This window comes from Oryctolagus cuniculus, chromosome 2, assembly GCF_051225735.1.
Source record: "Oryctolagus cuniculus isolate XC-2025 breed Fujian yellow rabbit chromosome 2, ASM5122573v1, whole genome shotgun sequence".
NCBI classification, from domain to species: domain Eukaryota; kingdom Metazoa; phylum Chordata; class Mammalia; order Lagomorpha; family Leporidae; genus Oryctolagus; species Oryctolagus cuniculus.
Window position 1 is genome coordinate 136,491,419 of NC_142868.1, and position 21,097 is coordinate 136,512,515.

A 21,097-nucleotide genomic window follows, 5' to 3' on the forward strand; every position below is an offset into this window, starting at 1 on the left:
GCATTTTCAAGCACAAACTTGAATAGCTGTTTACTACCCAATCCGTGTGTGAAGGTTCCCCCCGACCCCACCCCGATTTTGGTCCAAGTAAGCTTGTAAGAAAGAGCCCACCTCACTGTGGACAGCAGCGCCACTGCGGACGCCCTCAAGTGACCAGCTTCCTGAAAAGCTAGACAGGGACACTGTCACAAGCGTTCTGGCAAGGACGTGGACAGTGGCGGGCTTGTTTATGCTAAGAAGGGTTTTAAAACAGCAGCTCAGGAGGGGCCCTCACAGAATCACCTGGAGGCTTTAACATTCAGGCTGAGCCCTACCCACCCAAGTCAATCTGAAAGGCTGGAGGCGGGGCCTAGGGGACTGCAATGTGTGGCCTGACAGCCGGCCACCTAGAATATTTAGTAAACCCCCGACCCCAGTCCAGGATTCACTAAGCACAAGGGTCTCGTTTGGCTAGTCACGATGCAAAACCAGGCAGTGGCCACTGCGGCCTTCTTGGGAGGGGTGGGGGTGGGGATGTCACCAGTAGGGTGACCCACTGTCCTAGTCTACAGGGACAAAAGGTTTCCTGGAACAGGGTCTTCTCAGTCCCAGGCACACGGCAGGTGCATCACCTGTTGGATGGGTGTTGACCTGTGCAGAAAAGGAGCCCCAGGAGCCCTTCAGGCAGGCCCTTCCAACATCAGAGCCGCTGCTCCCCAGCCTCCAGGGCTTGCTCGCAGAGGGAAGAAAGCAGCGAGACGCAGCCCTGGGAGCTGAGCACCTCCAGTGCTGCAGGCTCCCTGTGAGAGCGGGAAAGCGGGTCCACACAGCGGCTGAAGAGGCCCAGGCAACACTGGAGAGTTCCTGCATCCTGCGGACTCCACTAGCATCGACTTTCCGTTAAATTCTGGTTGCTTTTCAGCTATTAAGAGCAGAAGCAGCCCAGGGGAAACCCAGAGACGGCTTGGGGCATGCCCACGCTGTGTGGTCGGTCCCAGCCTCCAACAGACCCTCAGGTGAGGAAGCCAGGCCAAAGGCAGAACGGATGGAGGGTCAGGGGAGAGGGAGGCTGAGCAAGGACCCAGGGTCCCACAAACTGGAGGCCTCGGTGCTGCCCGTGGTCCACCCTCGCAGGGGCGGGCCTCTGCCCAGGGTGTCACACTCACTCTGCGGCAGGTCCTCGGCCCGGAAGACCTTCAGGCAGAAGTGGGCTCCTCGCAGGGCCACGCCTGTGGGCCGCAGCAGGTTGCCTTCAATGTCCTCCTTGTCTTCAGAGGGGTCTTTTCTCTCCAGCTACAAAGTAAACCAAATGGGATTCCTTAATGTGCTGTTGGACACAGCGTGCTCTCCCCTGGCTGCCACTTGACCTCAGGCAAGGTACTCGGCCAAGAACTTGCTTCCTTGTGGAGACAGTAATAATACCAATCTCTGTCCCCGACTGCTGGGGAGGCGTCTTTAACAGCCACGTAACTGCACGTGGCCCACGCAGGCCTCCAGCCCACCTCAGTCTCCCTCCTACTACTGCCAGTCAAAAACACATCATGGCTGCACCTACTTTTACCTGGCTCCACTTACTGTGCCTCACACATGTTGTCTGTTTTACAAATTGAAGGCTAAGGTCAACCCTGCACAGAGCAAGTCTATTTTCCCAACTGCTCAGATGACCACTGGCATTTTGTAGCAATCAAGTCTTTTTAAGAAGGTGTGTGTTTTTGGACACAGCACTTCACAGGCCACAGTAGATGGTGAGCAAAACATGACATGCACTGGTAAACTGAAAGCAATTCCTGCACCTCGCTTCCCCGCCATGGTCTGGGACGAAACCCACGATATCTCGGAGATCTGAGCTGGCCACTCTGTCTTCAGCAACATCTGCCCATTCACTCAACAAGTATTTGCCAAGTCGTGACCGTGGCCCTGAAGGGCAAGGGTCGCTGGGATGAATAAGGCACGGGGGGTGGGAGGGCCTGCCCACAGTGGAACTCACCATCTTGCAAGGAAAACAGGACCTTTTGAGCAAACGAAGGCAAGAGCGTGAGCTGCCTATGATGACGAGGACAGGGATAACACAACCCAGCAGTCACCCAGTGTCCTGCACGGTCTCATGCAATTCTCCAGCTTCCCCCGGAACAGCTGGCTGCACATCAGCAACACCTGGGGAGCCCGGGCCACAGCAGAATTCTGGGGGAGAAGAGCTACACCTCCGTGGCTTTAAGGCTTCCTAGGTGATGCCAATGTGCAACATGGGGCGAGAGTCTGTGTCTTCCAGACCATCCGTACATGCCAATTCAAACGGAGGTTCGAGTTCAGCAGTTCTGAGGTAGGGCCTCCAAGGGATGCCCATGCTGCTGGTCCCCAGGTTACACTCCGGGTGCAAGGCCCTAGCATGTTCCCATTTTAGGGATGAGAAGGATGAGGCTTCGCTCAGGTTAGAAGCACAACCTACATGCTGGGAGAGCACGGGGCAGAGGACTTGTTATTAGGTCTCTCGGGAGGACGGAAGGGGGCACTGGTGCTCAGAAAGGCCTTCCGGCTTCAGGCCTGGGTGGCGAGCACCAAGCAGGGGAGGCAGCTCAGGCAGAGGCCCTTGCAGAAGACAGCAGATCTGGAGAACAGCGCCTGGGCGGGCAGGCAGGCGTGGAAGGGCCAGTAGAGTGTAAGCCAGCATATGCCTCGCAGCCCAGCCTTGCCACACTAGACAACAAGCACTGATTGAGCACCTACTGTGTATAAAACCTGCCCGAGGCAAGAGGGGAGACAGAAGAGGTCATAGTTGCTGTATTGTCCGCACCATGAAGAAACTGAATCTCGGGTGTGGAGTTAGACTTATCACCTAATGAGACCAACAGAGGGCTGAGTGTGGCCCCAAGGGGAGACCCTGGAGGACAGGGCAGGCTTCCTGGAGGAAGCAGCATCTGAGCTGGGCCTAGGCAAGAGAGGGAAAGCCTTCCAATGGATGAAAGGGCAGGGGGGGTCCCGGGAGGGTCACAGCACCTGGTGTGGCAGCACAGGGTCTGTGGGGGACATCGTGGGCAGAGAGACTGGGGAAGCAGATGGAGACGGAATTGTCAAGGGCCTGCAGTGCCACACTAAGGACTCTGCACTTGATCCTGAAGGCAAAGGGGCTGTCCCTGGAGGCTGCTAAAGAGGAGACGCGTGTGACTCTATCTGGGTTCAAACAAGATGGCCTTGGTGCTGCCGTGGGACTGGCTAAAGAGGCACACGGGACAGAAGAGGTAGCTCGGAGGACTCGGAGGACATGGAGGAGGAAGTGGCAGGATTGGTTCGTTCTGCCGCCAAATCCATTATGGCTTGTTTCCTCTGAAGAACCTCCCACTCTTAGCGGGGCAGGCTGCTGTTAGGATGCACCTGATTTCCCAGGCCCTCCAGCAGTCGGGTGCGGCCACGTGACTAAGCCTGGCCAGTGGAGCCTGCGCACAGACATGGACAGCTCCGGGGTGGTGCCTTACAAGGAAGACATGGGCCTCCTTCCTCTTCTCCCTCTCCACTGGCTGGAGTGCAGGCGCAAGCAGGGGAAGTGCATGACCTTGCTGGCCACGAGACAGGAGCTGCATGATGAAGATGGTGGCACAAAGACCAGGAGCCTGGGTCTCCAGGCACTGCAGAAGCACCAGGCCAAGGCTGGCCCACCTGCCCAGGCACTTCCGAGACACAGAAAGCCAAGTCTCTCTCCCGTAACGCCTAAGACTTGAGGCATCTTTCTTTTGAAGACAGGCAACGAACTGGGGACCAGGGGCGCTTCAGGACCTCACTGTGGTGCAGCTGTGTCCCTCCCAGGGCAGCTGCACCTGGGGCTCAGGAGAGGAGACAGCCAGGCGGACAGTAGGATAAGGGGAGGATGCTGACAGCATCCGGGGCCCTGCTGAGGTCGGGAAACAGACCCCCAGACCCACCTCCAGGTGACTTTTGCCACCAAAATGGACCAAGGACACCGTGTGGTAAGAAGAATGGGGACAGGAGGTATGGGGGGACCCAGGGCACACAACAAGAATCACAATCAAGGATGGGGTCCAGCTGGGCCATCAGGTGGCAGAAAGGAAGAGAAAGCCCGGGGGGCCAGGGGCTATAACCTGGGGAGGAAGTCATTCAGCAAGGGCCGGGGGCCGGGTAGGAGGGAGCCATTTCCCACCTCAGGTTCTTAGAAGAAATCAGGACAGCTGTCGAGGACCTTCCTGGACCTCAGGACGCAGAAGAACGGCCAAGATCGGGGAGGAGACGCAGAATGTGCAGGCGAGGCCCCTCCTGAGTCTGCCTGCGCCCAGGTGGGTACCGGCCCAGGGGAGTGGAAGCGTAAAGCAGTCTCCAGAGGAGGAGGTGGCGCGGCCGTCGGGAGGGGCTGCAGTGCCCCACAGCTGCGGAGGAAACCCAGGGCGGCTGCGCCTCCTGGCTCGGCCCCCAGTGGAGGCAGGCACAGAAAATAGGGGCTCCCCCTGGGCCGCTTCAAGGGAAATGGCTCCGTGCAGGAAACGCAAGGATGCAAGAAAGAGGAAGCAGTGTTTTAGAAAAATGGGCTCAGAGATGCCACATGAAATCAACAAGCAGGGGAGCCGTCTGGAGAGACGGGCTACAGAGGGACAGGGCTGGACTCTGCGGGTGAGAGGCAGGGACAGGCGCCCCGGGCCCCTGCACAGCCCCGGGCACCCCCGCCCCGCACCCTTTCCACTGCGGCTTCCTACGTGGCCGTCCCCCTTGACTTGCCCTTGGAACTTGGCTTCCCCCGGGACAATCCACCCTTGCAATCCGCTCCCTAGTGTCCCATGCTGCCCCCTGATTCTCCTCCTCCTCCTGACCATCACAGCGAGAGGAGAACCCAGCCCCTAGCTCTCTCCCAGCTGCCCCCATGCTCCACCAGCACTCCGCCATCTTTCCTCTCTGAAGCCCACATGCTCACACACACATACACCACTCTCCTCCATCCCCTTGCTAGCACCCACCAAGCCTCGACACCTGCTCACCTTCCCTTCCCTTCGGACACCTGTTTCATAATTCGCCTGTTTGATTTCCAATTCTCTCGTAAAACACAGCATCCCTGCCAACACCCATGTAGATGATCCGCTAACCAACACATCTCCTCATTCTCGCTAGAGCCACAGCCACATCTCAAGCCTCCAGCCACTCAGAACCAATCCTCTAGCAACCCTGGACAGCTGAGTCTCCTTCTCGGGGACAGCTTCCCACCCATTCACCCCCCAGCACCCTCCTGCCTCTCCTAGAGCCAGGGACACCGCAGGCGCTCACTACACACGCATTCCCCAGCCCTTTCCCAGTCTTTGTCTCCCTCTTCCACTGCATCACACGGGGTTCTCCCTCCCCCAGCCCATCCTCCTGCGCCCCTCTCACCTCTGCCCTGGACCCCACCTGCCTCCAGCAGCCCCCAGCCTCTCTCTGCCTTCTGCTGCTGAGCCTTCTAAGGCAAGGGCCTCTACCACAAACGAAATCTCCAACCCAGAGAGGGCGCTCTGCGTCTGCTCAGAAACCCTTCATTTAGCTCTGAGTGTCCTACACACCTCCGCCTTTCCTCCTCTTGGCAAACATGCAGAGACACTTTTCTCATTCTGGCCATGGCCAGCTGACAGCTGTCCTTACTGACATGTGAGAGGAGCCGCATACAATCTTGGGCAACTGACACAGACCACCTCACTTTGGCAAAACGGAAAACTACACGTGGATTCCTTCTGGAAGGGTATGCAGTAGGATGTTAATAATGGCTCCCTCCACCTGGGAGGATTACGAGTGATTCATTTGTTACTTATACTTTCCCACATGCTCTGTATGTCTCATGATTACCCTGTGTTCTTTTAAATCGGGGAAGTATCGAGTTTGGGCCTGCATCCTGGGGAATGCACTCACGGGCGCTTCGTCTCCTGGTCCCAGCACACACATGCTGGCTTTCAGGTAGCCCCTGGCGCCAGCAGAGAAGTCGTCAGGGTCGGAGAGCAGCAGCCACTTCCTGAGATAGGCGTGCCCTAAAAGAGACAGTGTCCACTGGTGACCCCAAGGCCGCAGCCACACTCAGGAGCCCAGAGGGACCACACGGGGCGGGGGTGGGGGGAACTCATCTACCAGGCATGGGCGGGGCAGAGCTTAGGCTTGGGGAGCTATATCTGTGTGGGTGTCACACCTGTTAGAGGTGCGAAAGCCAAGCCCGAAGCCCCTCCCCACCACCCAGGAAGTGCCCAGACTGGAGTGGGAACCTGAACTCATCACCCAAATGACCCATCCCTGCCTCAGCAACGCTTGCTGGAACCTTCTAGATTATCACCCCTGAATGGGCCGAGACGCAGATGAGGGGCTGATCTTCCCGAGGGCCTGTTTTAGGGGGAGGATGAAAACCTGCTTTCTCTTCCAAAATCAAACTCCACCTCCAACTCCTAAATCCCACCCCAGGGAGCAAGAACGAGGGTCCCAAATGGATGTCCTCAAGCAGCCTCCAGGATCAAAATGCAAGGATAGGGCCAGGGCGGTGAGAACTCACGGGGCTCTCTGTAAACGGTGCCCACGTCCATCTGAAAGCAAAGAGAGGAAACAAAGGTTCGACCCCTGGCACTGAGGGGCTGAGCACACAGGGCAAAAGGTGAGAGTCCCTGAAAGAACACTCGGAGACAGAGGGCAGCGGGGTCATCTGGCTCCCTGTGCAAAGTCAGCACAACACTTTCTGGCCGTGGTCCGGGGACATCTCTGTGTCCTCGCCCACCCTGCCCCTGAGTGTTACTGCTCCACCCCCTGGCGCCCAGGCTCTTTGGGCTGGGAGGAGACTGGGCGGGGCGGGGGGGTTGTTGCAAGGACACTCCCAGCACAGACAAGATACTGCTGTTCTGAGAGCCGCTTCCTGCCACCGCCCCAGAGTGGCAGCTAACACAGGGAGGTGAGAAGGGCCCGCATCGCAGCGGAGAAACTCACCCGGAACTCTCCGATGAGCGCATCTGTCCTGAGGGAGCGGGAGTCCACCACCTGCACGGACAGATCAGTCACAGGCCCAGACAGGGCCGCCCCCAGATCTTCCCTCCCGAGTCACAGCGGCCGACCTCAGGGCTCGCTCAGCCAGGTTTGACCCTCCCAGGAACGTCGGGCTCACCCCCACTTGACAGGTGCAGAAGTAGAGGCAGAGAGCGACTGCCGGACTTGTACAGAATCGCACAGTCCCCACTTGGCACAGGCAACACAGGAGTCCAGACTGGCCAGCTCCAGAGCCCACACACTAACTAGGTGGCACTGCCTTTTGGGGCCAGGAGCAGGAATGGCTGAGGCCCAGAGAAAGAAAACCTTGGCCAGAGACAGGCAGGTGGACAAACGGAAAAAAAAAAATGAAAACCGAAGCAGCTGCTGCAGGACCCTGAGCCGAGGCACGTGCGAATGCTGAGCAGTGGGGGGTCTCCCAGGGGAGCTGCCAGACAGGCTGTGACCCACAGAGCCTACCGGGGTTTGCTCCACACCCACCAGGCACAGGGCTGCAGCCCCGGTCTTTCACACACACACACTCACATGGACATGCACTCACACACGCGTAAAGCCCTGCATGTGCCCATGTGTACACGGACACGTATGTGCCTGCACATGGCCGGCAGAAGGACTTACTGTGATGAAGATGGGCTCATTGAACAGCTCTGCGGGAGAGTCAAACACGTTGAAGAAAAGAGTCTGTGGGACGAGAGCCAGAGTGGGGGTAAACTCAGCGCTTGCAGCCCATGGGTCAGAGAGATGGGGGTCAACCACCACCACCCAGGAGCTGCCAGGACGGCAGTCAGGCCAACGCTGAGCTCAGAAAATCTGCCCAGTTCCAGGCTGTCCAGCCCTGACCTCACAGAGGTTGTCACCTCAGGGCCAGGTGCCTGGGGACGTGGAGCAGCAGGAGCCCAGGGCAGGAATCGGGGCTGCAGCCCTGTCTCCGTGCCTAGATAACCAACTTAAGACCAGGCACATCTCAAGCCACCAGTAGCTGGAGGGCCCACCCAGCCCCCAACGCCCCGCGGCTCCCACCTCATTAAAGAGAGGACTGTTGCCCTTGTGAATCCGCGTCCGCTTGGTCTGCCCGGCAGCCGTGACCTTGACCACCGGCTTGATGTTCACCCCCGGCAGCTGGCGTCCTTCGATCACCTGGACCCTGATCTGAAAGCCAGGAGGGACATGAGCAAAAGGAAGGTCAGGGGTTGGGCGGGCAGGGAGGAAGGGACCACCCACCACTCCCTCACGGGAGTGAGGGCACAGTCTCACTGCTGGCTTCGAAAGGGATTAGGAAAAGCGTGAAAGGGCCAATCACGTTTCCCGCCAGGGTCCTTTCTGTCTGTGTGTTCTGTAGTTCCAGCGAAAGGCTGCCAGACTGCTCCAGGGAAGTGACTCGCAGAGAAGCCCAGGGCGGCTGGGTCCCTCCCTCCCGCGCTCAGTTCCTGCAGCCACTGGCATAAGCCCCACATGACAAGCCACTGACACGGACACGTGCAGTGGCTTGGACATTCTTTTTTTTTTTTTTTTTTTTTGGACAGGCAAAGTGGACAGTGAGAGAGAGAGACAGAGAGAAAGAAGGTCTTTCTTTTCCGTTGGTTCACCCTCCAATGGCCACTGCGGCCAGCGCACCGCACTGATCCGAAGCCAGAAGCCAGGTGCTTCTCCTGGTCTCCCATGACGGTGCAGGGCCCAAGCACTTAGGCCATCCTCCACTGCACTCCCTGGCCACAGCAGAGAGCTGACCTGGAAGAGGGGCAACCAGGACAGAATCCGGCACCCTGACCGGGACTAGAGCACGGTGTGCCAGCGCTGCAGGCAGAGGATTAGCCTAGTGAGCCGCAGGCGGTGCCAGCCTTGGGCATTCTTAAGGACAACCCCCTCAGAGGGCAGCCGCGAAGCTAGAGGGCCCATCTTTAGGAGATGCAATACTTTCTCACACGCTGAGAGGGAAGGAGGGCGCATTTTCATAACTGAACTTCCAGTCAATGAAGACGTCAAGGTCTGTGCTTCCTGTTACTAGGTGACGAATTTTAAAACACGAAACCCAAAACCATCCCAGCAATTCTCACAGGAAAATAACACCATTACTGTTCTCCTCATCAGTGAATGCATTCATTAACCAACTATTGCTTCAAAGACAGCAGGCTATGAGGAACAACGCTGCGAAGGGGACGACTGATTTCTATTCTCTTCATTTTGCCGTGCAAAATATTAAAAATGCATTACAAAGGGCCGGCGCCGCGGCTCACTAGGCTAATTAATCCTCCACCTAGCGGCGCCGGCACACCGGGTTCTAGTCCCGGTCGGGGCGCCGGATTCTGTCCCGGTTGCCTCTCTTCCAGGCCAGCTCTCTGCTATGGCCCAGGAGTGCAGAGAGGATGGCCCATGTGCTTGGGCCCTGCACCCCATGGGAGACCAGGAGAAGCACCTGGCTCCTGGCTCCTGCCTTCGTATAGGCACAATGCGCCGGCCACAGCGCTCCGGCCGCGGCAGCCATTGGAGGGTGAACCAACGGCAAAGGAAGACCTTTCTCTCTCTCTCTCTCTCTCTCTCTCTCTCTCACTGTCCACTCTGCCTGTTAAAAAAAAAAATGCATTACAAAAATAAATATATATTACTTTTAAAGAAAACAACCTGTGTGGGAAATGATGGTGTGGAAAATAAAATTCAGTCTCCTGGGGCAGCTATAACAGGTACAGCTAGGACTTCCGCTTAAAATACCTTAATCTAGAACAGAGATATATTTTTCTGATTTGCTGCACTTAATGAATAGGGACTTAAGTTTCCCGTGTTTAACATTAAAAGGAATTCTAACGAGTTAAATATCAGGCAGGCGTTGGGCACAGTGGTTGTCGCTGCTGGGACACCCATGCCCCACATTGAGGTGCCTGGCTTGAGTCCCAACTACTCCACTTCCTATTCAGCTTTCTGCTAATGGCTGAAGTAGTTAGATCCCTGCCAGTCACATGGAGACCCGGATGGACTTCCAGGTTCCTGACTTAGGCCAGACCCAGACATGGCTGTTGCAAGCATTTGAGCATTTGGGGAGTAAACAAGCAGTTGGAAGCACTCTTGCTTTCTCTCTCAGTCTCAGTCTTTGTCGCTCTGCCTTTCAAATAAATAAAAATAAACAGATTGTTTTCAATTGTGGATCCTGATACAGCAGGTCTGGATGGGGCCAGAAAGTCTACATTTCTCAGGAGGCCGCGACCACACTTTGTGTAGCCAGGGAGATTCACCCCGGACAGGAAAGCAGAGGACAGAAGGCCAGAATCTCTGCTGGGACTTTTCTTTTTTTGTGAAAAGCAAACCCTTGGGGCTGGGTGGAGGTTTGTCCTGAGACGACAGTGCCAGCTCAGCCCTGCCGGGGCTGCAGGGAAGCACAGTGCCTCAGGGTCGCAGGCCCGTCCTTCCGAGCGGTGGGCAGGTCAGGGGGCGGCCGGCACTGGCAGCCGCTGCTGGGCTGCAGGAGGGGCCGGGATCAGGGCAGCACCCTGGTCATCACCTGGAAGTCCTGCGGTTTGTCCGACAGCAGCTTTCTGGGGGCCGGCGCGCTTCTTGGTCTCCTGCTCCCAGGGTGGTAGGGCGGAGGGTGGGATGGCGGCTTCTTTGGGGTGGGGGGTGCCCCAGGGCCCGGAGCACCGCTCGGGTCTAGGAATGGCTCTGCCTCATCGCCCGTGAGCCCCTGGTCTTCCGTGTCTTCCTCTCCTCCTGTGTCTGGGAGGACAGGACACAATGAGCCCCAGGGCCCGTGGGACCCAGCCCAGTGCACCGCGATCCACAGGGCACGGGCACTAACCCAGCACCCATCTCCCTCGTCCCCACCCTTCTCCATCAGGGGCCAGGATGGATGAGGCAGAAATACAGGGAGCTTCCAGCTGCTGAAACTTGAGGGCAGTCAGTCCGTTAGTGAACAGGAAGAAGAGAGAATGGCCCCAGCCCTCCCCAGCCCCTGCGTCCTGCGGGGTGAGCCCTCTGGCCCCCTCACCCCACCCCCGTGAACTGGCGGTGACAGCAAGTAAGACAGTTACAGGTGGCAAGATGTGGGGCTGGGACCACCCCAGCCCGTGTCTCACCCGCGGGGGCCAGCCACTTCTTTCCAGAGTATCTCGTGTCCACGGTGCTGTCACTGAGCAGGGACCAAGTCTCGGCCCGGCTCTGTCCCCCACCTGCCACGTGGTTAGGGCACAGCCCCAGGAGGGACGGGAAGAACTGGGGTGAGGGCGCCAACCTGGGTACTCCAAACCCATCCCGGCTCTCACCACCCTTGGCAGCTGGGCACAAAGCTCAGACAGGGCTGCCAGGTCTCGGGGGACTGTCCCTTCTCGCCACCTCGCAGGCAGGGCTGGGAGTCCCCAGACTGGCCTGCCAGACCCACCTCCGTATGTTCCCAGAGCACTGGGGACTCCGCCCTCCCCACCCTCAATCCCCAGGATCCAGCCCAGCTCTTGTGCAGCCTGCGGTCGTGTAGGTTCCCGAGTGCTCAGCAAACTCAGGTCTCTACGCTGGGACGGTGCTGGGCCCCAAGACGGTGCTCTCCGCCCCTCTCGCCACTGAGCCCCCACACAGGGCTGGGTCCCAGGGGACGGGCTCAGGGCATGGCCAGACATCTGCCGTGATTGTGCCCGGCTGCCTTGACCACCAGAGAAACTCCAGAATCTCTGCCACAGGCAGGTGTCCAGGAGCCAACCCGTGAGGCATTGCACCCTCCCAGGGGCCACTGCTGCAGGCCAGCCACCCTCGCTGGGGTCCTCGCTCAACAGGCCAGGCAGAGGCAAAGAAAGAGAGCTGAGGCGTGCACAGGACTCGGCGAACTCCGTCTGCTCACTCACAGATGATGGAGCCTTTACGGGCCCAGAGAGGGAGAGTGACTGGCTCCAGGTCACACAGTGACTACTTAGTGTCAACTAAGACAAGAGCTCATGTCCCCTAACTTCAACCCAGGGCTCGCTCTCTCGCTCTCTCTCTCTCCCTCTCTCTCGGAACACTAACTCTTGCGTCACTAAGGCCCTGCTGGGCGTGGGGACAGAGAAGCACTGGACTCTGGGGCGAGGCCTCGGCGATGGCGTGGGGCAGACCCTGCACAGCACAGCCGGGAGCCACGCAGGGCAGGGCGTCCGGCCCGGCATCCTCACTCCCCCCCAGAGCGCCCTCCTGCGTGGCCAGGGCTGGGCCCCTCACCAGCCAGTGCATCCGAGTCCAGCAGGATTGGGGTGGGGTCCAGCGGCGTGGCGGGCGGGTACAGGGGCACAGCTCCAGGCAGCGGCGTGTAGGATACCTGCAGGACCAGCGAGGCCTGGAAGACACAGAGGTGGGCAGCAGGTGAGCACACTGGCTCTGGCCACTGCCACCCCGCAGCCTTCCTGTCCGCGAGGACTGTGCCTCTGACAAGGCTTGGGTTTGTAGAAGGCTGTGGCAAAGCCCTTTCTCCCCCACCAGGGGCCCATGAGCACTGCCGGCTGGTAAAGAGCACAGAATCTGGGATGGGGCTCCACCACCAGGAGCCTTGTGATCTGGGCAAGAGCGGTACCGCCCTATACCTCAGTGTCCTTGCCTGTAAAATGGGCACAGCAGTGGCCATGGCCCCTTCCTCACAGGGCCGGGTGAGAACTAAGTCAGCTGGTGGAGCACATCCTATAAACAAAGCAGGGATCCACTCCCTCCTGCAAGATTCTTCGCTCCCAGCCTAGGCCCGACTCCAGCACAAAGGCCAGTGGCCCCTCTGCCTAGCCCGAGCTCTTCCTCCCCTGCCTGTCTGCAGACAGCTTCTTTGCTCTGCTCTGCACGGGGCCAAGCAGCACTGAGGAGGCCTTGACATCCCTCACCCTGCTGAGTCCCCTTGCTGAATAGCAGCATCCCCAGCCAAGAGGTCCGTGCCAGGTCACCCCCTTCAGGTGCAGGGGGAAGGTGCCCAGCTTTCACCCCACCCCCACCCTGAGCCCCAGGGAGAAGGCGCAGGCCAGCAGCTCCCTAGCCTGGCCTTCCTGGGCCAGCAGGCCTGCTGCAACCCCGCAAGCCTCCTGTGAGAGCCATTTTGTCTTTCTTTTAAATATAAGTAATACGTACTTAAGAAAGCTTGGGGAGTCCAAAAACCTTGTTAAAGAAAAATAATTCAAAATCAAGCAAAATGGCCCAGAATTCCCTCACTCTTCACACTTTAGGGTCATGCTTACCAATCTTTTTTTTTTTTTTTTAAGATTTATTTACTTGAAAGTCATAGTTACACAGAGAGAGGAGAGGCAGAGGGAAAGAAAGAGGTCTTTCATCGCTGGTTCCCTCCCCCAGATGGCCACAACAGCCAGAGCTGCGCTTATCCGAAGCCAGGAGCTTCTTCTGGGTCTCCCACGTGGGTGCAGGGGCCCAAGGACCTGGGCCATCTTCTACTGCTTTCCCAGGCCATAGCAGAGAGCTGGATCGGAAAAGGAGCAGCTGGGACTAGAACCGGTGCCCATATAGGATGCCGGTGCTTCAGGCCAGGGCTTTCACCCGCTGCGCCTCAGCACCGGCCCCTGCGCTTACCAATCTTTTTAAAGAAACAGCGCCCAGCTGTGCTGCCTGTTTGTCTTTTGCTTCATGCTTGAAGGTCAGGCCACCCTCCCCGCGGGTCTGGGCAACCAACAGTCAAGCACGCATCATCTTCCACCCTGTGCTCCAGCAATGCGCACCGGGCGTCGCCACCGAGACCCTGGAGCAAACCCTGTCCCTGCACTGCAGAACCTGCGGGCCTTGGAAGCATCCAGCTCTCAGGCTCCAGCCCTCCCGATCTGTGCCTGGACGGGGGCAGCCTGCTAAGCGAGGGCAGAGCCAGGACAACAGGGCTCAGAACCCTGAGAAAGGACCGGAAGCAACCAGGATCCAGTAAGCCCCAGATCCAAGCCAGGGCCACAACCAGCCCTGTAGGGTTCTCAGCCACCACCAGGTGTCGCCACTCGTGCAGCAAACCCAGGCGGGAAATGCCCAGCCTCCGCAGAACCCCCAAGGGGCTGCCCCTGCTCCTGCAGACGCCGGCTCAGGGAGCCTGGGTAGGTCTCTCCACTCCAAGGCAAGTTAGGCTCTCTGGAGAAATAACTAAATCCAGGGCTAGGGCAGGGGAAATACAAGATGAGCCTGAGCTATTTCTTTGGGACAGAAAGCAAAGAAGTGCTTAATGAAAAGAACATACACATCAGCTCTCAGGGGCTCCACCGGCCAAATCAGGAAATGTTGAGCACAAGACGAATAACAAAATAACAATAGTAACAGGTTAATCACTGAATAAAACAGAAATGCATGATCCATATTGAGACGGATGATAGGTAGATGGTAGACGGAGAGATATATGATTGATAGATGAGAGACAGATGAATAATAAATTAATGGATAGATAATTGGTAGATGGAAAAATGAGATATATGATAGATGGTAGATGGAGAGAAATGTGATTGATAATGAATAATAAATTAATGGGCAAGTATATAGGTAGATGATTTGTAGATGGATTAAGTGATAGATTAGATATAAATAGATGGCTGATAGATGGATAGATAGATATGAAGGAGACAAGAAGAGACAGTTTCTCTTTGGGGTGGAATGCAAACTGATTAGTGTGAAAAATAACTCATTTATAATATCACCAATTAGCAGCTGTCAAAATAATCAATTTGGGGCTGGCACTGTAGCAGAGCGGGTAAAGTAGTCACCTGCAGTGCCAGCATCCCATATGGGCGCCAGGTCAAGTCCCGGCTGCTCCACTTCCAATCCAGCTCTCTGTTGTGGCCTGGGAAAGCAGTGGAAGATGACCCAAGTCCTTGGGTCCCTGCACCCATGTGGGAGACCAGGAAGAAGCTCCTGGCTCCTGGCTTCGGATCAGCACAGCTCTGGCCATTGCAGCCAACTGGAGAGTGAACCAGCGGATGGAAGACCTCTCTCTCTCTCTCTCTCTGCCTTTCCTTCTCTCTGTATGCTCACTCTTTCAATTAAATAGATAAATCTTTTAAAAATAATCAATTTAACCATAAAAAAAAATAGATGTTACAACTCCTAGTCAACAGTGGGTTAGGAACAGGATCTTTCAGATGTGAAGAATTCCCATGGAATTTCTCCTTGCTGGAAAGGGGAGCAGAGGAATGATTGGTGCACATCCAGTAAGTGCTAGTTCAATCAAATGATGAGGGTGACAGTGAAGCAAGGAAGCCACTCCAAGTCTCACCACTGGACAGGGTACACAGATGTCATCACCTGTGTCACATTCTCACCAACAATGCACAGCCTACATCTAGTTCCAAGGAAACACCAGACAACCCATGTTGAGGGCCATTCTACAAAATAACTGGTCTGTGCTTCCAGAAGCACCACGGCCACAAGGCCATAAAAGTCAAGGGAAGACTGGGAAATTAGCCCAGGCACAGGAACATTAAAGAGCCAAAGCAGCTAAACACAACACACGATCCTTTGCTGGCTCCTTTCGCTGCAAAGACATTGTTGAAACAGCAGACAGCCAGGAGAGGTCCCTGGCTCAGATGAATATACTGCATCCCAGATGTAGTGGGCTAAGCCTCCGCCTGTGGCACTGGCATCCCACGTGGGCACCGGTTCATGTCCTGATTGCTCCTCTTCCAATCCAGCTCTCAGCTATGGCCTGGGAAAGCAGTAGAAGACGGCCCAAGTGCTTGGGTTCCTGTACCTGCGTGGGAGACTCAGAAGAAGCTCCTGGTTCCTGGCTTTGGATCAACCAAGCTCCAGCCATTGCAGTCATTTGAGGAGTGAATCAGCAGATGGAAGACCTCTCTCTCTCTCTCTCTCTCTCTCTCTCCCCCTCTCTCTGTCTATAACTCTACCTTTCAAATAAATAAATAAAATGTTTTTAAAAAAAAAAAAAGATACTGCATCAGTGGCCATCTCCTCGTTTGGAGGACTGTGCATCTGTAAGGGGATGTCCTTACTCAGAGAAATACACCCAACACCTGGGAAGATGGACCAGGGGGTTGGCAACTTGGTCCCAATGGTATAGGACAGAATACTCTTCATACCATTCTTGGCGAATTTTCTCTAAATCTTAAATTACACATATAAAAGGTTTTTTTTTTAAGATTTTATTTTTACTTATTTGAAGTTACAGAGAGGGGTAGAGCCAGAGAGAGAGAGAAAAGTCTTCCATCTGCTGGTTCACTCCCCAAATGGCTGCAACAGCCAGAGCTAAACTGATCCAAAACCAGGAGCCAGGAACTTCTTCCAGGTCTCCCACACAGGTGCAGGGGCCCAAGGACTTGGGCCATCTTCTGCTGCTTTCCCAGGCCATAGCAGAGAGCTGGATCAGAAGTGGAGTAGCCGGGACTCAAACCAGTGCCCACATGGGATGCTGACACTGTGGGCATGGGCTTTAACCCACTGCACCACAGCACCAGCCCCAACAAAAGGTTTTAAAAATCTGAGAAACCTGCTTCTGCTGTAACCGTAAGAATCTTGCCTAGTGGAGACAAACGAAGCCCTCACGCAGGGTCCAGGAGCTGGACACAGTTAGGACCCACTATGAAACTCACAGCCCAGTGCCAAAAAGAAAATAGGAGTCCCTTATTCAGAAACTGTTAAGTTCAAGATGGCAACAGCAGAGGATAAAGCCGAGCGTGGCGACAGCCCAAGGGCCAGCCTGTGGGGGTCCTGGTTTTGCGGGCAGGTGACAGTGAAGGACTGGGAGCCTGCCAGATGTGTCTGGCCTCACACACACACACACACACACACACACACCGCTCCTGAGCCCTTCACAATCACATTTACACATCCGGCACCTGCTAGGGCCAACTACCGTTCATGACACTGGGGATAATTCTATGAACAAAACAAAGGCCGTGTTCCCGTGACGCTAATGTCTTGGCAGAAGAGACTGACCAAAAATAACAAGCAAAATAAATAAGTAAAAATAAAATACAGGGGCCAGCGTTGTGGTACAGTGGGTTAAGCCACCGCCTGTGACACCACATCCCATATGAGTGCTGCTTCCAGTCCTGGCTGCAGCTCTTCTGATCCAGCTCCCTGCTAATGTGCCTAGGAAAGCAGTGGAGGATGGCCCGAGTGCTTGGGCCCTTGCCACTTGTGTGGGAGACCTGCATGAAGTTCCAGGCTCCTGGCTTTGGCCTGGTCCAGCCCTGGGCTATTGAGGCCATTTGGGGAGTGAACCAGTAGAAGGAAGATCTCTCTCTCTCTCTCCCTCTCTCCCTCCCTCCCTCCCTCCCTCCCTCTCTAACTCTGCCTTTCAAGTAAATAAATGAATCTTTGTTATAGATCCTCACCAAGGATCTATAGGGATACGGGACTTGCCCATGGTTCCCACCAGGGTCGGGATGCCCTAGCTTCACCATGACAGCAAAACTCAGCCCCTCAGGGCCGGCGCTGTGGCCGAGCAAGTAAAGCTGCCACTTGTGCTGGTGGCATCCCATATGGGCGCTGGTTTGAGTCCCAGTTCCTCCATTTCCAATCCAACTCCCTGCTAATGCACCTGGGAAAGCAGCAGGGGATGGCCCAAGTGCTTGGGCCCCTGCACCCACATGGGAGATCCAGATGAAGTTCTTGGCTCCTGGCTTCAGCCTGGCTCAGCCCCAGCCATTGTGGCCATCTGGGGAGTGAACCAGTGGAGGGAAGATCTCTCTGTCTCTGTAACTCTGCTTTTCAAATAAATAAATGTTTAAATACACACACACACACACACACACACACACACACACAACCCCAGTCCCCTTCTCCTGACAACTAGAATTGAGGTTCCCCTCCTACAGCATGAGTGTGAGCCCTGTGCATTCCCAGACCACACACTCTCTGGCTCAGGCCCCTAATGGGACCCTCCACAGCAAGGGCCCCACCCGAGAGCCCACTCCCCGGGTCTTGAGCCATAGCATCACTGTAGGTTACCACACCACACGGCCACATCAATCACATGTCCAAAACATGGCACCCCCGGATGGTGTAGCCTCCGCCACCCATATATGTCAGCTTGGGGTCCACCGTCAACAAGATCCACAGAACCCGGGCTCCTGCCTGCCCTCCACACTCAGAGGGCTCAGGAAACCACAGGCCACCAGGCAGACTCTCCCAGGCCGGGTGCTGGGGTCCTCTGCCCAGCTCCTTTTTCTCACAGGCTGTCTGCATGGAGATGTCCATCTCTGAGCTCTGCAAGACCAAGCCCTAGACCAGCTCCTGCCCCTCCCTCTGACACACACTGAGCAGTGGGCAGGCAAGGCCTGGTGTGCCTGGGCCTGCCTTGCTCTTCCCACAGGCCCCGCAGAAGCTGGGGCGCGGCTGGCTGTGGACGTTCGCGACGCCAGAAGAAAGCCCAGGGACTCATCAGAGTGTGGCCCTAGCTCACTGCCAGTCTCTGCTCCCAGTGGTTGGACACTCTGGGCCTAGTGCACAGTGAAGTAGGCGGCCCCCTCCTGAGATGCAGGGGAGAGCACCAGCAGAACGGCCGACCCAGAGTGCCTCCCTCACCAGCTGCCTTGAGGTCTAGAATTGCTCCATGAGTGCTCCGCGCCTGTCCGGCTGGGTTTGGACCTGGCCGGGATCCCGGGAGGGGTAGCTCCAGAGGCCCAGGAAGTCCTTGGCTCTGGGCAGTGTGAGCAGATGGAAGGGCTCCAAGGGAGGACAGGCTCAGTGGACACGGCACTGAACCAGAATGTTCTACCAGCAGGCCTGGTCTGAAAGGGGGAGGGGGGGGAGGGTTCTCCTAGGAAGTGGCCTCTCCCCATCCAGGAAGCAACGCAGCATCACAGGCCTCAGTGACCTTGGGAGCAAGTCAGACCGGAGTGCAGCGAGCCAGGAGTCCGTTCCAGTCCCTTCCGCCACGGGCAGTTCAGGAGATGCGCTCTGGGGCACGTCCCTGTTCACCAAGTCACTGTGCAGTCCTCTTTTCCCTGGGTCTCAATGCTCAGTGAGGTTCCATTGAGCTTGGTCCAGACTGGTCACTTCCTCACTCGCCCACCCAGGCCACCAAGGGCCCCAGTGTCCACACACACACACACACACACACACCATAGGACTCTGCAGCTCCATCCTATTACAGATGACTCAGGATCCAGAACCCCCAGGTCTCGTCAGCAGGAAGTGACTTCCAGATCAATGGTTCCCGGGGCATCCTGGGAGGTGGGGCTGACCCAGAGGGAAGGTCACGAATCTCAGGGACCAGGAAGAATGAGCCCTGAGGGCTATATTTAGCTCACTAAAAATAACAGGAGCCAGAGATGAGGCCGGGAATTGTCTGCCTGACCTGGGAGAGCCCTGGGAAGCTGGGGGCTGGGGCAGGCAGGACAATGCAGGAAACGGAAGGGGGTCCAGCAGGTCCTGGGAGCAGGGGAGTGGGCTGTCTGTCCCCCTTTCCTTGTGATCTGTGACCCAGGTGACTCAGAGAGTGTACTGTCCGGTGAGGACAGAGTTCTGCCAGGGAGCCTGGGGAAGCCACCGAGCGACTGTGTAGCTTGGCCTAGGCAGGTGAGCGAGACCCGGGGCAGGCCGAGCTGATATGAGGCCAGGGCTTCCCTCGCCCCTCCCACCTCTCCCAGTCCAGTGTCCCTCCTGGCCCCCCGAGCTCTGTCAGGGAAGGAGAGGCCTGGCCCCTGAGAGCTGGAGTCTGACACAGCTCTGGCATCCAAAAGGCCAGGCGTTGAGAGGGAGCCACCAGGCCAGGCCACAGAGCAGGGCCACCAGGCACTTACCCCCGTGGGCTGCTGCTTGGCGTCCAAGAGCGGGGCATTGAAGCTGGCGGACAGGCTGGGTGTGGCGAGGACCTCCCGCAGCGGGACCTTGGCCTCCCCCAGGAACCTGACGAGAGACAGAAGTTGAATGGAGAAACTTCACCCAGTGCACCCTGGCTCTTCCCTGGAACCTTCGCCACCACCATGCCAGGTGGAGCTGCCTGGCCCAGTAGGACGTGCACCCCCTGACCCTGACCCTGCACTCCTACTGCCAGTCACTGCCAGTCAAGCCCCTGGGGAGACATCTAGACATGTCCCCTTCCCAGGGTCGGGCTTGACCCCTTTCTGACCCTCCCTGGGGCCCAGCCACGCCCCTCCCCAACCCAGCTGAGGACTGGCTCCACATCAGACCCCACAGTCCTCCTGGAACACCTCACCTGCGCTGCTTCTGCCCTGCAGCAGCCCCCATGGCCCACGTCTACAGGGCACCTCTCCTGGTTTCCCAGGACCTGACCCACAGTGATTCCAAAAGAAACGTTTGCATCTTCGGGACAGGGCCATGGGAGACAGGCACCCACAGACACCTGAGGGGAGGGAGCCCGCTCCTGGGCAGGCTCTCAGCATGAGGGTGAAGGGAGTCTCAAAAGGGCCCTGGGTGGGGCTGGCGTGTGGCACAGTGGGCTAAGCCTCCACCTGTGGCACCAGCATCCCATATGGGTGCTGGTTCGAGTCCCAGCTGCTCCTCTTCCAATCCAGTTCTCCGCTATGGCCTGGGAAGGCAGTAGAAGATGCCCCAAGTGCTTGGGTCCCTGCACTCATGTGGGAGACCCAGAAGAAGCTCCTGGCTCCTGGCTTCAGATCAGCTAGCAGCCCACTGGGCCTCTCCCTCTCTCTGTGGCCCTACCTTGAAACTGTTAGGTAGGGAATTAGAAATTAGCCTGTGAATGTGAGAGAGAGGCCTGAGGAAAACAAAGCCTCTGCAGTATCTCACCGTGAAGCAGCCTGGGATTTTACACTACAAAGTCCTGCCCAGACCCCTATAACTTCACGGTGGTCTCAGCCTTGCCCCCCAGAAGAATCCTCTCTCCTTGCACCAAATGGGTTACCTGCCCTGAGGACATTGACGATAAAACCTTCACACCTTCCTCCAGGGCAGGCTCCACTGCCCAGGGCCAGGTGGGCTCCACAGTCTGACAGCACTGAGTAGTGAAACCTTGGGAGGAATTTCACCTAATGCACACTCAGCAAGCCCTTTGTTCTGGAGGAGGAGGAGGAGGAGGAGGAGGAGGAGGAGGAGAAGGAAAAACTGGACCCCTCTCCCTTATAAGCCCCAGGTGCATTCTCTCCATTGACCGTGTAAGCTTGCTTTCCCGGTGTGAGTGACTGGGCGCTCTCTCTCGGATTCTGTCGCATCCATTCTGACGGACGTCCCACCCCATTAAACCTTGCTACCTTGCTTACCACTACTCTCCGTCTCACGTCTGAATTCTTTCTTTCAC

The 21,097-nt window shown here is 56.9% G+C and overlaps 1 protein-coding gene across 27 annotated transcripts in view; it reads right to left on the minus strand.

The window, feature by feature from the left end:
* DYSF (dysferlin) overlaps positions 1–21,097 on the minus strand; it is a 189,747-nt gene that overhangs the window by 134,495 nt on the left and 34,155 nt on the right. For 16 of the 27 annotated variants that reach the window (XM_002709777.6, XM_002709775.6, XM_089327563.1 and 13 more), the window contains 10 exons: positions 19,620–19,725; positions 12,124–12,238; positions 11,019–11,111; positions 10,448–10,659; positions 7,978–8,106; positions 7,576–7,638; positions 6,901–6,951; positions 6,476–6,506; positions 5,851–5,966; positions 1,146–1,272 (listed from right to left, as the gene is read on the minus strand). In XM_002709777.6, coding sequence (XP_002709823.2) covers positions 1,146–1,272; positions 5,851–5,966; positions 6,476–6,506; positions 6,901–6,951; positions 7,576–7,638; positions 7,978–8,106; positions 10,448–10,659; positions 11,019–11,111; positions 12,124–12,238; positions 19,620–19,725 — 1,043 coding nt within the window. The remainder of the gene's footprint in view (positions 1–1,145; positions 1,273–5,850; positions 5,967–6,475; positions 6,507–6,900; positions 6,952–7,575; positions 7,639–7,977; positions 8,107–10,447; positions 10,660–11,018; positions 11,112–12,123; positions 12,239–19,619; positions 19,726–21,097) is intronic. The other 11 variants (XM_002709783.6, XM_002709780.6, XM_002709778.6 and 8 more) reach the window with 1 other exon arrangement.